We start from the raw sequence: 18,801 nt of genomic DNA, 5'->3' as shown, positions 1-18,801 counted from the left end.
GTGTTCCTTCTGTGATTAGATTGTATGTATGGACAATCTTTTGCTGACCAATTCGATATGCACGTCCAATCTCCTGCCTTTTGACAGAAGGATTCCACACAACATCGATCGAGGAGAACCACACGCGACGCTCCAAAGAGGTGATACCTTCTCCACACACACCTTGGTCGATGCAAGCATCACATTTACCTCGCTCTCCATATCATTGAAGTCCACCATCAAGGCCTAGCGAGTTTTAACGGAGACATTTCCACTCATATACGAGAGCTCGTTGCATTTAGTCCAGTTGAGCTGTTTCCCTGGCTCTTCCATGATCAAGTACAATGGTTCAACAAACTGGCTAAACACACGCACTCGCTCGTTTAAAGCTTCTCTACTGGAATTTGCGTCTTTGCCGAGTGTTAGGCTCTTTGCCGAGTGCAATATGTTAGGCAGTCAGCAATTAATAGTATCTTTGCCGAGTTCCTACCAATGAAGTACTCGGCAGAAATTAAACTCGGCAAACAGGTAGTTTGCTGAGTATTGTCAATGAAACGCTCAGTAAAACAACAAAACGTGGCAACCATGGTGTTGCCTAGTGCTAAATTCGGAAAAGGGGGTCTTAGCTAAAATGCATTGTTTTGGCTGTAGCAGTTGCATATGACCTCGAATGAAGATGCTTCAAATATCAAAGTTGTCATTTTGATGAGACTGATAATTTTATGTTGACAAGTTTTACATTTGAGGCCATTTTACACTTTTTTATAGAAAAATTTGGTCACGAATGACCAACGTAATGACCATATCCATTCCATACGTTTTCCGAGTTTTTTTGCCCTTTGCCGAGTTTTTTAGGCACTCTGTAAAGGTGCCTATTCCGGCAGTGCTTGACATAGATGCACGACCTCATAAAAAAAATCTCGTCTTAAATCCTTCACTTGGCATCAGTCGTAACCTCTCCAACAGAAGCTCGTCCACAATAGATGTTACTTCTTTTGGCAAGTTTTCCATGCCAGCGACAAGGGGCTGACGTACGGATGCAAGAGGCATGTTTTATTCTAAATCAAAGTTGCTACCCTTACTGACGATGTCCTAGACTAGGGGTACTCACCACATCATCTCCCGGCCTGTAGGTCGGGCCAAGGACCCCCATGGCCGTTCATTAACGGGCCACTTCGGGTGGCACATCACATATACGAGGAAGATTCCACAAGACTTGGTGATCAAGAAAAGGACTGCTCTCCACCAACATATCCGTCTAGGACAATTGTTCGACTAGGCCTCCGGTACATTCTATAAGCCGAGGCCAGGCTAGTCGATACACAACATCTCACATTCATCATCATTATTATCATCATCATCATCATCGTCATCATGATCATCATCATCATCATCATTAGCCCTAGGGTATAGACCACAACTTACGATCTCAAGGTAGATCAACTCTGTACTTTGATACGCCCATAATATAAGCAAGAGCAGGACATAGGGTTTTACCTCCTCAAAGAGGGAGCAAACCTGGATAAAAACATCGTGTCCCTTGTCTCTTGTTACCCATCAATCAGATCTCATAGCTCGGGCCCCCCTACCTAAGGTCTACTGGTATTGACACCGACATTGGTGCTTTCATTGAGAGTTCCGCTTTGTGATCGAAAGAAGGATCAGCGGGACCATCAATCAACGACTTAGATCTTCATGCACTACTTCCATGCCCGAATCTCTAGTTAGCGGATCATACCTCCTCCATCGAGAGTTGAGGCATGATAAACTTTCATCAAGATCAACTCCGATCTATCACGGGAGAATCATCCATGGAGCTCGGGGCCTCAATGTCAACATCGTTCTAAGGTAACCGTGCACCTTTTCTGGACAATGGTTTCGTGTTCGCCGTCCCTGCCACCTCGAGTGTCGCTTTGACGATTGCTTTGGTGGAATTGTGAAGAATTGAGTCTAGATCAAACCTCTCAAATTTTGTTGTGTTCCAAAGGACAAATCTCCGGTAATCTCCGATATAACGGAGCATTGTCGAATCTGGGCGAGAATCTAGATGAGTTTACAGCGAGGAGTACATCGTCCAGCTGGGACATGCTTTGGAATATCCAACCGTTCATTGGCTACAAAATTTTTATACCGACCAACTCTCAAACTTTTAGCTCCATCCGACCGTTCAAACTCCGGGTCGATTCCGAGAAGTGTATCAATTTTAGGATATTTCTGCATGAATGCGAAATTGGACATACTTTCTAGAGGATTTTTTTCTTAGAGTATTGTGTTCTCTTCTAAGACACGTGCAAATAAATTTTAAAGCCTTTTTAGAGGTAATCTTCACCGTCACGTTGGTGTCAAACCAGCCCGGCAACGTTGCTTCAGGGTTGCCGACTTGCACTAGATAGATCATCGCTTCGTCGAGCCGAGGTGAACCTCATTGGTGATACGACCAAGAGTTCGGCATGGTGAAGGCTAAATCATCACCAATATCGTCGCCACACGAATTACACGGGGCGAGAACACTATATATCATCGCCACGCAGTTACTTCATCATCCTGGGATTAACCGCGTCCCCAATTTTGACCTGCGTCGGCATCACCATGTCGACTCTTCTTCAAGCCAACATCCAACATGCCGACCTGCTCCGACTCGTCAGATCACATGGAGGCTTTGACACCTCGTCTGGACCGGGGCTTCGACTCGTCAGTTGACCATGCTGCCACTTCTTCAAGCCAACATACAACACGCCTACCTGCTTCAACTCGTTAGCTGACCGTGCCGCCTCTTCTTCAAGACAACATCCAAAAAGCCAAAAATTCAAAGGCGTAATTGGAATTTACACATTTTGAAAAGCATGACTTCATTTTTAGAAAAGTGGATGATACATTTTGACCAAAATAAAGCTGAACTTTTTCTTCAGGTTGTTCTCGTGCAAGAGTCGGGTCCATTGTCCGGGTAATCATTTTCCATCTCCCGACAATAGACAATGGGCAAGTCGAGTCAGGCTCTCAGCACCTTCTATGCACATTGTAGATTGAAGTGTAGCAAATGTTATTGGGAAGGATGAAAAAGTTTGAAGCACACAAGACATACATCAAATGTTATATTGATGCCTTCTAAAAAAATAAAAACAAACAAATTGGACTGATGGAATATGATATCAGTATACATGACATACATACTATCAAGACATGCCAGGAGACCCCTTAGGTCTGAGGCATCCAGCCTGTTCGATCCCAGATTGAAAAATATACACTTGTGAATTTGGAAATGAACAAAGGTCGACCATAACAAATATAAAGCTAGAACATTAGAAATGTCAACACAAGATGAGAGAGCCTGATCGTTTATATGGTCAGACTTGTCTGAGCCTAGCTATATCTATGGGCTGGTGCATGGAGTGTGTGTGTGCACTCCATACGGCACGAGCAATGGAAGCACCTGAATGGTGCTGCCCCATCTTCCAGATAGATATAAATTTTTTAGGGCTGCCATTTTCAATTTTTTCACCCAAAGGAGGGGTACCACATATACGATCTCAATTTAGAATTTCTAATTTCAATACCTTACAAATAATTTTACTACTTTTTTTGAATAATCCATAAATTCAGGATTTGATAGAACGACTTCTTGTCCGCAAATGATATAAAAGGATAAGTTCCACAAACAAATATGGAAATTGTAACATCCTCATCATAGAAGCTTCCACTTACCAGAGATCTGTAAGTTCTATTTTCACTATGATGGGACTATTTTCAAAAAAATCTCTTTCAGATTTTCATCTTCTGTCATTTGTTCCAAAATCCTATCAATAGAAATAAATTCTGATGAAGGGTTGCACTCCGCAGGCTGTGGTTCACTTGAAAAGAATTTTTTTGACATTTGCTCCTTCTTAGCTTGTATATGATATTTACCCTTCTCTTGTGTTCCTTCTGTGATTAGATTGTATAAATGGACAATCTTTTGCTGACCAATTCGATATGCACATCCAATCGCCTGCCTTTGGATAGAAGGGCTCCACAAAACATCGAGGAGCACCACACGCGACGCTCCAAATGATATAATAGGATAAATACCAGAAACAAATATGGAAATTGCAACATCCTCATCTTAGAAGCTTCTACTTAAGAGATCTATAAGTTCTATTATCACTACGATGGGACTATTTTCACCAAAATCTCTTTCAAGTTTCCATCTTCTGTCATTTGTCGCAAAATCCCGTCAGCTGACCGTGCCGCCACTTCTTCAAGCCAACATACAACATGCCGACATGCTTCAACTCGTTAGCTGACCGTGCCACCTCTTCTTCAAGACAACATCCAAAAAGCCAAAAATTCAAAGACATACATGGAATTCACACATTTTGAAAAGCACGACTTCATTTTTAGAAAAGTGGATGATACATTTTGACAAAAATAAAGCTTAACTTTTTCCTCAGGTTGTTCTCGTGCAGGAGTGGGGTCCAATGTTCGGGTAATCATTTTCCATCTCCCGACGACAGACAACGGGCAACTCGAGTCAGGCTCTCAGCACCTTCTACGCACATTTTAGATTGAAGTGTAGCAAATGTTGTGGGGATGGATGAAAAAGTGTGAAGCACACATGACATACATCAAACGTTGTATTGATGCCTTCTAAAAAAACAAAAGCAAACAAATTGGACTGATGGAATATGATATCGGTATAAATGACATACACACTATGAAGACATGCCAGCAGACCCCTTAGGTCTGAGGCATCCAGCCTGTTCTATCCCTGATTGAAAAATAATACACTAGTGAATTTGGAAATGAACATAGATGGACCATAACAAATATAAAGCTAGAACATTAGAAATGTCAACACAAGATGAGAGAGCCCGATCGTTTATATGGTCAGACTTGTGTGAGCCTAGCTATAGCTATGGGCTGGTGCATGGAGTGTAGGGCTGCCATTTTCAATTTTTCACCCAAAGAAGGGGTACCACATATACGATCTCAAATTAGAATTTCTATTTTTAATACCTTACAAATAATTTTACTTCTTTTGTTGAAGAATCCATAAATTCAGAATTTGATAGAACGACTGCTTGTCCACAAATGATATAAAAGGATAAGTACCACAAACAAATATGCAAATTGCAACATCCTCATCTTAGAAGCTTCCACTTACCAGAGATCTATAAGTTCTATTGTCACTAACATGGGACTATTTTCACAAAAATCTCTTTCAGATTTTCATCTTCTGTCATTTGTTCCAAAATTCTATCAATGGAAATAAATTCTGATGACGGGTTCACTCCGCAGGCTGTGGCTTACTTGAAAACAACAATTTGGACATTTGCTTCTTCTTAGCTTGTATATCATATTTGCCCTTCTCTTGTGTTCCTTCTGTGATTAGATTGTATGTACGGACAATCTTTTGCTAACCAATTCGATATGCATGTCCAATCGCCTACCTTTTAACAGAAGGGTTCCACACAACATCGATCGAGGAGCACCACACGCGACGCTCCAAAGAGGGTGATACCTTCTCCACACATCTTGGTCGATGCAAGCATCACCTTGACCTCGCTCTTCATATCATTGAAGTACACCATCAAGGCTTTGCAAGTTTTAACGGAGACATTTCCGCTCATATACAGGAGGTCGTTGCGTTTAGTCCAGTTGAACTGTTTCCTCGGCTGTTCCATGATCAAGTCCAATGGTTCAAGAAACTAGATGAACACACGCAGTCGCTCTTTTAAAGTTGCTCTACTGGAATTTTCGTCTTTGCCAAGTATTAGGCTGTTCGCCGTGTGCAATATGTTAGGCAGTTAGCAATAGTACCTTTGCCGAGTTGCTACCAATGAAGTACTCGGCAGAAATTCAAACTCGGCAAACAGGTACTTTGCCGAGTATCGTCAATGAAACGCTCGGTAAAACAACAAAACGCGGCAACCAGGGTGTTGCGGAGTGCTAAAGTCACAAAAAGGGGGTCTTAGCTACAATGCATTGTTTTGGCTGTTGCAGTTGCATACGACTTCGGATGAAGATGCTTCAAATATCAAAGTTGTTCATTTTGATGAGACTGATAATGTTGGCAAGTTTTACATTTGAGGCCATATTATTTACACTTTTTTCCAGAAAAAATTGGTCTCAAATAACAAACGCAATGACCATATTCATTCCATACTTTTGCCGAGTTTTTTTTGCCCTTTGCTGAGTTTTTTAGGCACTCGGTAAAGGCACCGACTCCGGTAGTGGTTGACATAGACGCACGACCTCATAAAAAATATCGTCCCAACTCCTTCACTTGGCATCAATCGTAACCTCTCCAACAGAAGCTCGTCCACAATAGATGTCACTTCTTTTGGCAACTTTTCCATGCCAGCGACAAGGGGCTGATGTACGGATGCAAGAGACATGTTGTATTCTGAATCAAAACTGCTGCCCTTATTGATGATGTCCTAGACTAGGCGTACTCACCACATCATCTCCTGGCCAGTGGGTCGGGCCAAGGTCCGCCGTGGCCGTTCACCAATAGGCCACTTCGTGCAGCACATGACATATACAAGGAGTTCCACAAGACTTGGTGATCAAGACGAGGACTCCTCTCCACCAACATACCCGTCTAGGACTCTTGTCAGACTAGGCCTCTGGTACATTCTATAAGCACAAGCCAGGCTAGTCGATACACAACATCTCACATTCATCATCATCATTACCCCTAGGGTGTAGACCACAACTTACGATCTCGAGGTAGATCAACTCCTTATATTCATACACCCATAAAATAAGCAAGAGCAGGACGCAGGGTTTTACCTCCTCAAAGAGGGACCGAACCTGGGTAAAAACATCGTGTCCTTGTCTCTTGTTACCCATCAATCAGATCTCATAGCTCAGGCCCCCTACCGAGGTCTACCGGTTTTGACACCGACATTGGTGCTTTCATGGCGCGTCTTCCGTGCCCGATTCTCTAGTTAGCGGATCATACCTACTCCATCTAGAGCTGAGGCATGATAAGCTTTCATCAACATCAACTTCGATCTATCACAGGAGAATCATCCATGGAGCCCGGGGCCTCAATGTCAACATTGTTCTCAGGTAACCATTCACCTTTTCTGGACAGTGGTTTCGTGTTCGCCGTCACTACCACCTCGAGTATCGCTTTGATGATTGCTTTGGTGGAATTGTGCAGAATTGAGTCTAGAACAAACCTCTCAAATTTCATTGTGTTCCAATGGATGAATCTCCGGTAATCTCCGATATACTGGAGCGCCGTCGAATCTGGACGGGAATTTGGATGAGTTTACGGTGAGGAGTACCGTGTCCAGCTGGGACATGCTTTGGAATATCCAACCGTTCATTGGCTACGAAATTTTTATACCGACCAACTCTCAAAATTTTAGCTCGATCCGACCATTCAAACTCAGGATCAAGTTCGAGGAGTGCAACAATTTTTGGATGTTTCTGCATGAATGCGATATTGGACATACTTTCTGGAGGATTTTGTTTCTTAGAGTATTGTGTGTTATTCTCAAACATGTGCCCAAAAATTTTAAAGCCTTTTTCGAGGTAATCTTCACCGTCGCATTGGTGTCAAACCAGCCCGACAACGTTGTTCCAGGGCTGCCGACTTGCACTAGATAGATCATCGCTTCATCGAGCCGAGGTCAACTTCATTGTATCATCACCTTGGCACTACTAGGAAAAGGGCTATAGATGGAATGGACACTAATGGCGCACTGTACATGTGGTGCGCCATTACTAAATACTAATGGCGCACCACACACCACAGTGCGCCATTAGTAAAAAAAAATTATTTTTTTCAAAACTACTAATGGCGCACGGCGGGTGTGGTGCGTCATTACTATGTTGACATAGTAATGGCGCACCACACCCACCGTGTGCCATTAGTAGTTTAAAAAAAATAAAATAAAAAAAATTGTGAGTAATGGCGCACCTGTGGACAGTGGGTGTGGTGCGCCATTAGTAGTTTAACTATCAATGGCGCACCACCCCACGGTGCGCCATTACTAACATGGCCCAAAAGTTCCCGAATGCACCCCCCCCCCTGTGGATCGCCTTTTCAGTTTTAAAAAAAATAAAAGAAAATGTTGGAAATGTCAAAAAAATAAAAGAAAATAAGTTTCCCATGTGATATGTGGTCTAGTTGTTGGGAAAATTTACAAATATGAATTTCGACTTTATTTGCAAAATCTCTCTGGAAATTTGTAAAATGGGCATAACTTTTGCATACGAACTCGGATGAAAAAGTTTTTTATATGAAAAATCATCTACTCGAAAAGTTACATTTTTAAAATTTTTAAAATCCCCAAAAACCTAACAGAAAAAAAGTTACGGGGCTTTCAAGATCTAGAGGTAAAAAAATTCAAAAAATTTCAAACTTACTAGTGGCGCACCGTGCGCCACTAGTAACAGAAAAAAAATTGGTTTTGAATTTTTTTTCAAATTTTTTTCAAAAAATGATACGTAATATGACCGGGAAGTTTGAAATATTTTTCAAAATTTCATCATAGTCATGAACATGAACAAAGTCCTAGACATCAACAAGGTATAATAGGATTGATATGCTAGATATATCAACAAGTGCCTGTGAAGTGAGTTGTTGCTGGGGTTGGATACAACTCTGAAGTTAAGCGTGCTTGGGCTAGAGTAGTGTGAGGATGGGTGACCTTTTGGGAAGTTTGAACATGGAGTGCGATTTGACCTGAGATTAAGCCATAGTGAACTGAGATTAAGAAAAAAATGAAAAAAAAAATTAAAAAAATTTGATTTTTTTAAAGTATTGTTACTAATGGCGCACTTCTATGTGGTGCGCCATTAGTATACCAGATACTAATGGCGCATCGTGGGCTATTCTAATGGCGCACCAGCGGGTGCGCCATTAGTATGCCAGATACTAATGGCGCACCACAGGTGCGCCATTAGAAAAAAAAATCTAATGGCGTGGTGCTAGTGGCGCACCTGTAGTGCGCCATTAGTAGCGAAAACAGGTGTGCCACTAGCAGCCCTTTTTGTAGTAGTGTGGTGAACCGACCAAGAGTTCGGCATGGCCAAGGCTAAATAATCACCAATATCATTGCCCCACAAATTACACATGGCGAGGACACTATCATCGCCACACAGTTACTTCATCAACCTGGGATCGACCGCTCATAAATTTTGACCTGCGTCGGCATCACCATGCCGCCTCTACTTCAAGCAAACATCCAACACGCTGACCTGCTCCGACTCGTCAGCTGACATGGAGGCTTTGACACCTCGACTGGACCGGGGGCTTTGACTCGTCAGCTGACCGTGCTGCCACTTCTTCAAGCCAACATACAACACACCGACCTGCTGCCAATTCAAAGACGCACCTGGAATTTACACATTTGAAAAGCAAGACTTCATTTTTAGAAGAGTGGATGATACATTTTGACCAAAATAAAGCTGAACCTTTTCTTCAGGTTGTTCTCGTGCAGGAGTAGGGTCCACTTTTCGGGTAATCATTTTCAATCTCCCGATGATAGACAACGGGCAACTCGAGTCAGGCTCTTACCACCTCCTACGTACATTGTAGACTGAAGTGTAGCAAATGTTGTTGGGAAACGACGAAAAAGTGTGAAGCACATGTGACATACGTCAAACGTTGTATTGATGCCTTCTAAAAAACAAAAACAAACAAATTGGACAGATGGAATATGATATTGGTATACATGACATACATTCTATCAAGACATGCCAGCAGACCCCTTAGGTCTGAGGCATCCAGCCTGTTCTATCCCACATTGAAAAATTATACATTTGTGAATTTGGAAATGAACAAAGATAGACCATAACAAATATAAAGCTAGAACATTAGAAATGTCAACACAAGATGAGAGAGCCGGATCGTTTATATGGTCAGACTTGTGTGAGCCTAGCTATAGCTATGAGCTGGTGCATGGAGTGTGTGTGTGCACTCCATACGGCATGAGCAATGGAAGCACCTGAATGGTGCTGCCCCATCTTCCAGGTAGATATAAAAATTGTAGGGCTGCCATTTTCAATTTTTTTCACCCAAAGGAGGGGTACCACATATACGATCTCAATTTAGAATTTCTATTTTCAATACCTTACAAATAATTTTACTTCTTTTGTTGAGGAATCCATAAATTCAGAATTTGATAGAATGACTGTTAGTTCACAAATCATATAAAAGGATAAGTACCACAAACAAATATGGAAATTACAACATCCTCATATTAGAAGCTTCCACTTACCAGAGATCTATAAGTTCCATTGTCACTATGATGGGACTATTTTCAGAAAAATCTCTTTTAGATTTTCATCTTTTGTCATTTGTTCCAAAATTCTGTCAATCGAAATAAATTCTGATGAAGGGTTCACTCCGCAGGCTGTGGCTGACTTGAAAACAAAAAATTGGACATTTTCTCCTTCTTAGCTTGTATATCATATTTGCCATTCTCTTGTGTTCCTTCTATGATTACATTGTATGTATGGACAATCTTTTGCTGAGCAATTCGATATGCACGTCCAATCGCCTGCCTTTTGATAGAAGGGTTACACACAACATCGATCGAGGAGCACCACACGCGACGCTCCAAAGAGGTGATACCTTCTCCACACACACCTTGGTCGATGCAAGCATCACATTTACCTTGCTCTCCATATCATTGAAGTCCACCATCAAGGCCTAGCGAGTTTTAACGGAGACATTTCCACTCATATACAAGAGCTCGTTGCATTTAGCCCAGTTGAGCTGTTTCCCTAGCTCTTCCATGATGAAGTCCAATGGTTCAACAAACTGGCTAAACACACACACTCGCTCTTTTAAAGCTTCTCTACTGGAATTTGCGTCTTTGCCGAGTGTTAGGCTCTTTGCCGAGTGCAATATGTTAGGCAATCAGCAATTAGTAGTATCTTTGTCGAGTTCCTACCAATGAAGTACTCGGCAGAAATTAAACTCGGCAAACAGGTACTTTGCTGAGTATTGTCAATGAAACGCTCAGTAAAACAACAAAACGCGGCAACCATGGTGTTGCCTAGTGCTAAAGTCGGAAAATGGGGTCTTAGCTAAAATGCATTATTTTGGCTGTAGCAGTTGCATATGACCTCAAATGAAGATGCTTCAAATATCAAAGTTGTTCATTTTGATGAGACCGATAATTTTATGTTGACAAGTTTTACATTTGAGGCCATTTTACACTTCTTTTTAGAAAAATTTGGTCTCAAATGACCAACGTAATGACCATATCCATTCCATACGTTTTCCGAGTTTTTTTGCCCTTTGCCGAGTTTTTTAGGCACTCGGTAAAGGCGCCTATTTCGGCAGTGCTTGACATAGACGCACGACCTCATAAACAAATCTCATCTTAAACCCTTCACTTGGCATCAGTCGTAACCTCTCCAACAGAAGCTCGTCCACAATAGATGTTTATTCTTTTGGCAAGTTTTCCATGCCAGCGACAAGGGGCTGACGTGCGGATGCAAGAGGCATGCTTTATTCTAAATCAAAGCTGCTACCCTTATTGACGATGTCCTAGACTAGGGGTACTCACCACATCATCTCCCGGCCAGTGGGTCGGGCCAAGGACCCCCATGGCCGTTCACTAATGGGCCACTTCGGGCAGCACATCACATATACGAGGAAGATTCCACAAGACTTGGTGATCAAGACAAGAACTCCTCTCCACCAACATATCCGTCTAGGACTCTTGTTCGACTAGGCCTCTGGTACATTCTATAAGCCGAGGCCAGGCTAGTCGATACACAACATCTCACATTCATCATCATTATCATCATCATGATCATGATCATCATCATCATCATCATTAACCCTAGGGTATAGACCACAACTTACGATCTCGAGGTAGATCAACTCCTTACTTTGATACACCCATAATAAAAGCAAGAGCAGGACATAGGGTTTTACATCCTCAAAGAGGGACCAAACCTGGATAAAAACACCGTGTCCCTTGTCTCTTGTTACCCATTAATCAGATCTCATAGCTCGCCCCCCCCTACCTGAGGTCTGCTAGTATTGACACTGACATTGGTGCTTTCATTGAGAGTTCCATTGTGTGATCGAAAGAAGGATCAACGTGACCATCGATCAACGACTTAGATCTTCATGTGCTACTTCCATGCCCGAATCTCTAGTTAGCGGATCATACCTCCTCCATCGAGAGTTGAGGCATGATAAGCTTTCATCAAGATCAACTCCGGTCTATCACGGGAGAATCATCCATGGAGATCGGGGCCTTAATATCAACATTGTTCTCAGGTAACCGTGCACCTTTTCTGGATAGTGGTTTCGTGTTCGCCATCCCTGCCACCTCGAGTGTTGCTTTGATGATTAATTTGGTGGAATTGTGAAGAATTGAGCCTAGAACAAACCTCTCAAATTTCGTTGTGTTCCAAAGGACAAATCTCCGGTAATCTCTGATATAACGGAGCATTGTCGAATCTGGGTGGGAATCTAGATGAGTTTACAGCGAGGAGTACATCGTCCACCTAGGACATGCTTTGGAATATCCAACCGTTCATTGGCTACAAAATTTTTATACCGACCAACTCTCAAACTTTCAGCTCCATCCGACCGTTCAAACTCCGGGTCGAGTCCGAGGAGTGCATCAATTTTAGGATATTTCTGCATGAACGCGAAATTGGACATACTTTCTGGAGGATTTTTTTCTTAGAGTATTGTGTGCTCTTCTAAAACATGTGCAAATAAATTTTAAAGCCTTTTTAGAGGTAATCTTCACCATCGCGTTGGTGTCAAACTAGCCCGGCAACGTTGCTTCAGGGTTGCGACTTGCACTAGATAGATCATCGCTTCGTCGAGCCGAGGTGAACCTCATTGGATCATCTACTTGGTGAGACGACCAAGAGTTCGGCATGGTGTAGGCTAAATCATCACCAATATCGTCGCCACACGAATTACACGGGGCGGGAACACTATATATCATCGCCACTCAGTTACTTCATCATCCTGGGATTAACCGCGTCCCCAATTTTGACCTGCGTCGGCATCACCATGTCGACTCTTCTTCAAGCCAACATCCAACATGCCAACCTGCTCCGACTCGTCAGATCACATGGAGGCTTTGACACCTCGTCTGGACCGGGGGCTTCGACTCGTCAGTTGACCGTGCTGCCACTTCTTCAAGCCAACATACAACACAGCTACCTGCTTCAACTCGTTAGCTGACCGTGCCGCCTCTTCTTCAAGACAACATCCAAAAAGCCAAAAATTCAAAGGCGTAATTGGAATTTACACATTTTGAAAAGCACGACTTCATTTTTAGAAAAGTGGATGATACATTTTGACCAAAATAAAGCTGAACTTTTTCTTCAGGTTGTTCTCGTGCAGGAGTCGGGTCCATTGTCCTGGTAATCATTTTCCATCTCCCGACAATAGACAATGGGCAAGTCGAGTCAGGCTCTCAGCACCTTCTATGCACATTGTAGATTGAAGTGTAGCAAATGTTATTGGGAAGGATGAAAAAGTGTGAAGCACACAAGACATACATCAAATGTTATATTGATGCCTTCTAAAAAAATAAAAACAAACAAATTGGACTGATGGAATATGATATCGGTATACATGACATACATACTATCAAGACATGCCAGAAGGCCCCTTAGTTCTGAGGCATCCAGCCTGTTCGATCCCAGATTGAAAAATATACATTGTGAATTTGGAAATGAACAGAGGTCGACCATAACAAATATAAAGCTAGAACATTAGAAATGTCAACACAAGATGAGAGAGCCCAATCGTTTATATGGTCAGACTTGTCTGAGCCTAGCTATTGCTATGGGCTGGTGCATGGAGTGTGGGTGTGCACTCCATACGGCACGAGCAATGGAAGCACCTGAATGGTGCTGCCCCATCTTCCAGATAGATATAAAAATTTTAGGGCTGCCATTTTCAATTTTTTCACCCAAAGGAGGGGTACCACATATACGATCTTAATTTAGAATTTCCAATTTCAATACCTTACAAATAATTTTACTTCTTTTGTTGAATAATCCATGAATTCAGGATTTGATAGAACGACTTCTTGTCCGCAAATGATATAAAAGGATAAGTTCCACAAACAAATATGGAAATTGTAACATCCTCATCTTAGAAGCTTCCGCTTACCAGAGATCTGTAAGTTCTATTTTCCATATGATGGGACTATTTTCAAAAAAATCTCTTTCAGATTTTCATCTTTTGTCATTTGTTCCAAAATCCTATCAATAGAAATAAATTCTGATGAAGGGTTGCACTCCACAGGCTGTGGTTCACTTGAAAAGAAATTTTTTGACATTTGCTCCTTCTTAGCTTGTATATCATATTTACCCTTCTCTTGTGTTCCTTCTGTGATTAGATTGTATGTATGGACAATATTTTGCTGACCAATTCGATATGCACATCCAATCGCCTGCCTTTGGATAGAAGGGTTCCACACAACATCGAGGAGCACCACACGCGACGCTCCAAATGATATAAAAGGATAAATACCAGAAACAAATATGGAAATTGCAACATCCTTATCTTAGAAGCTTCCACTTACCAGAGATCTATAAGTTCTATTATCACTACGATGGGACTATTTTCACCAAAATCTCTTTCAAGTTTTCATCTTCTGTCATTTGTCGCAAAATCCCGTCAATGGAAATAAATTGTGATGAAGGGTTCACTCCGCGGGCTGTGGCTCACTTGAAAACAACAATTTGGACATTTGCTGCTTCTTAGCTTGTATATCATATTTGCCCTTCTCTTGTATTCCTTCTGTGATTAGATTGTATGTATGGACAATCTTTTGCTGACCAATTCAATATGCACATCCAATCGTCTGGCTTTTGACAGAAGGGTTCCACACAACATCGATCGAGGAGCACCACACGCGACGTTCCAGAGAGGGTGATACCTTCTCCATGCACCTTGGTAGATGCAAGCATCACCTTGACCTCGCTCTTCAAATCATTGAAGTCCACCATCAAGGCCTTGCAAGTTTTAACGGAGACATTTCCACTCATATATAGGAGCCCGTTGCGTTTAGTCCAGTTGAACTGTTTCCTCGGCTGTTCCATGATGAAGTCCAATGGTTCAAGAAACTGGCTAAACACAAGCACTCGCTCTTTTAAAGCTTACCTACTAGAATTTTCGACTTTGCCGAGTGTTAGGCTCTTTACCGAGTGCAATATGTTAGGCAGTCAACAATAGTATCTTTGCCGAGTTCCTACCAATGAAGTACTCGACGGAAATTAAAACTCGACAAACAGGTACTTTGCTGTGTATCGTCAATGAAACGCTCGGTAAAAGAACAAATCATGGCAACCAGGGTGTTTCCGAGTGCTAAAGTCGGAAAAGGGGGTCTTAGCTACAATGCATTGTTTTGGCTGCAACAGTTGCATGCGACCTCTGATGAAGATGCTTCAAATATCAAAGTTGTTCATTTTGATGAGACTGATAATTCTATGTTGACAAGTTTTACATTTGAGGCCATATTATTTACACTTTTTTCCAGAAAAAAATGGTCTCAAATAACAAACGCAATGATCATATTCATTCCATACTTTTGTCGAGTTTTTTTGCCCTTTGCCGAGTTTTTTAGGCACTCGGTAAAGGCGCCTGTTCCGGTAGTGCTTGCCATAGACGTACGACCTCATAAACAAATATTGTCTTAACTCCTTCAGTTGGCATCTGTCATAATCTCTCCAACAGAAGCTCTTCCACGATAGATGTTACTTCTTTTGGCAACTTTTCCATGCCAGCGACAAGGGGCTGATTTATGGATGCAAGAGACATGTTGTATTCTAAATCAAATCTGCTGCCCTTATTGACGATGTCCTAGACTAGGGGTACTCACCACATCATCTCCCGGCCAGTAGGTCGGGCCAAGTACCCCCTTGGCCGTTTACTAATGGGCCACTTCGGGCAGCACATGACATATACGAGGAATATTCCACAAGACTTGGCGATCAAGACAAGGACTCCTCTCCACCAACATACCCGTCTAGGACTCTTGTTCGACTAGGCCTCCGGTACATTCTATAAGCCGAGGCCAGTCTAGTCGATACACAACATCTCATATGTATCATCATCATCATTATCATCATCATCATTACCCCAAGGGTGTAGACCACAACTTACGATCTCGAGGTAGATCAACTCTGTTCTTTGATACACCCATAATATAAGCTAGAGCAGGACATAGGGTTTTACCTCCGCAAAGAGGGACCGAACCTTGATAAAAACAACATGTCCCTTATCTCTTGTTACCCATCAATGAGATCTCATAGCTCAGCCCCCTACCCGAGGTCTACCAATTTTGACACCGACATTGGTTCTTTCATTGAGAGTTCTGTTGTGTGATCGAAAGAAGGATCAACAGGACCATCGACCAACGACTTAGATCTTCATGCGCGACTTCCGTGCCCGAATCTCTAGTTAGTGGATCATACCTCCTCCATCGAGAGTTGAGGCATGATAAGCATTCATCAACATCAACTCCAATCTATCACGGGAGAATCATCTATGGAGCTCGGGGCCTTAATGTCAACATTTTTCTCAGGTAACCGTGCACCTTCTATGGATAGTGGTTTCGTGTTCGCCATCCCTGCCATCTCGAGTGTCGCTTTGACGATTGCCTTGGTGGAATTGTGCAGAATCAGGTCTAGAACAAACCTCTCAAATTTCGTTGTGTTCTAATGGACAAATCTCCGGTAATCTCCGATATAGCGGAGCGCTGTCGAATCCGGACGGGAATCTAGATGAGTTTACGGCAAGGTGTACATCATCTAGCTGGGACATGCTCTGAAATATCCAACCGTTGATTGGCTACAAAACTTTTATACCGACCAATTCTAAAAATTTCAGCTCGATCCGACCGTTCAAACTCTGGGTCGAGTCCGAGGAGTGCATCAATTTTTGGATATTTCTGCATGAATGCGATATTGGACATAATTTCTGGATTATTTTTTTTCTTAGAGTATTGTGTGCTGTTCTCAAACATGTGGCCACAAATTTTAATGCCTTTTTCGAGGTAATCTTCACCGTCGCATTAGTGTCAAACCAACCCGGCAACATTGCTTCAGGGCTGCCCACTTGCATTAGATAGATCATCGCTTCATCGAGCTGAGGTCAACATCATAGGATCATCACCTTGGTGAGCCGACCAAGAGTTTGGCATGGAGAAGGCTAAATCATCACCAATATCGTCGCCGCACAAATTACACGGGGCGGGAACACTATCATCACCACGCAGTTACTTCATCATCCTGGGATCAACCGCGTCACAAATTTTGACCTGCGTCGGCATCACCATGTCGCTTCTTCTTCAAGCCCACATCCAACACGCCGACCTACTCCGACTCGTCAGCTGACATGGAGGCTTTGACACCTCGGCTGGACCGGGGGCTTCGACTCGTCAGTTAACCGTGCCACCACTTCCTCAAGCCAACACACAACACGCCGACCTGCTTCAACTCGTTAGCTGACCGTGCCGCCTCTTCTTCAAGACAACATCCAAAAAGCCAAAAATTCAAAGACATACATGGAATTTACACATTTTGAAAAGCACGACTTCATTTTAGAAAATTGGATGATACATTTTGACCAAAATAAAGCTGAACTTTTTCTTCAGGTTGTTCTCGTGCAGGGGTCGGGTCCGTTGTCTGGGTAATCATTTTCCATCTCCCGGCGATAGAAAACGGGCAACTCGAGTCAGGCTCTCAGCACCTTCTACGCGCATTGTAGATTGAAGTGTAGCAAATGTTGTTGGGAAGGATGAAAAAGTGTGAAACACACAAGACATACATCAAACGTTGTATTGATGCATTCTGAAAAAATAAAAACAAACAAATTGGACTGATGGAATATGATATAGGTATACATGACATACATACTATCAAGACATGCCACATACCCCTTAGGTCTGAGGCATCCAACCTGTTCGATCCCAGATTGAAAAATATACACTTGTGAATTTGGAAATAAACAGAGATCGACCATAACAAATATAAAGCTAGAATATTAGAAAAGTCAACACAAGATGAGAGAGCCCAAACATTTATATGGTCAGACTTGTGTGAGCCTAGCTATATGTATGGGCTGGTGCATGAAGTGTGTGTGTGCACTCCATACGATATGAGCAATGGAAGCACCTGAATGGTGCTGCCCCATCTTCCAGAGAGATATAAAAATTGTAGGGCTGCCATTTTAAATATTTTCACCCAAAGGAGGGGTACCACATATACGATCTCAATTTAGAATTTCTAATTTCAATACCTTACAAATAATTTTACTTCTTTTGTTGAATAATCCATAAATTCATAATTTGATAGAACAACTCCTTATCCGCAAATGATATAAAAGGATAAGTACCACAACCAAACATGGAAATTGTAACATCCTCATCTTAGAAGCTTCCACTTACCATAGATCTATAAGTCCTATTGTCACTATGATGGGACTATTTTAAGAAAAATCCCTTTCAGATTTTCATCTTCTGTCATTTTTTCAAAAATCCTATCAATGGTAATAAATTCTGATGAAGGGTTGCACTCCGCAGGCTGTCTTGAAAACAAAAAATTGGACATTTGCTCCTTCTTAGCTTGTATATCATATTTGCCCTTCTCTTGTGTTCCTTCTGTGATTAGATTGTATGTATGGACAATCTTTTGCTGACCAATTCGATATGCACATCCAATCGCCTGCCTTTGGACAGAAGGGTTCAACACAACATAGAGGAGCACTACACGTGATGCTCCAAATGATAAAAAGGATAAGTACCACAAACAAATATGGAAATTGCAATATCCTCATCTTAGAAGCTTCCACTTACCAGAGATCTATAAGTTCTATTGTCA

General features: G+C 42.1%; 1 protein-coding gene and 1 pseudogene across 1 annotated transcript; both read right to left on the bottom strand.

The window, feature by feature from the left end:
- Positions 1 to 3,706: 3,706 nt before the first annotated feature.
- Positions 3,707 to 5,639, bottom strand: LOC119306936 (SNF2 domain-containing protein CLASSY 4-like). The gene is made up of 2 exons (XM_037583013.1): positions 5,453 to 5,639; positions 3,707 to 4,017 (listed from the first exon to the last, which is right to left on the bottom strand). The coding sequence occupies exons 1-2, from the start codon at positions 5,637 to 5,639 to the stop codon at positions 3,707 to 3,709; spliced, it is 498 nt and encodes a 165-aa protein (XP_037438910.1).
- An 8,887-nt stretch (positions 5,640 to 14,526) lies between these two features.
- LOC119306106 lies at positions 14,527 to 15,021 on the bottom strand (annotated as a pseudogene).
- Between the last annotated feature and the right edge of the window lie 3,780 nt (positions 15,022 to 18,801).

Source organism: Triticum dicoccoides, chromosome 5B (genome assembly GCF_002162155.2).
Source record: "Triticum dicoccoides isolate Atlit2015 ecotype Zavitan chromosome 5B, WEW_v2.0, whole genome shotgun sequence".
Taxonomy (NCBI): Eukaryota; Viridiplantae; Streptophyta; class Magnoliopsida; order Poales; family Poaceae; genus Triticum; species Triticum dicoccoides.
The sequence above is the reverse complement of the archived record's forward strand: the minus strand, read 5'-3'. Positions and strand labels throughout refer to the sequence as shown.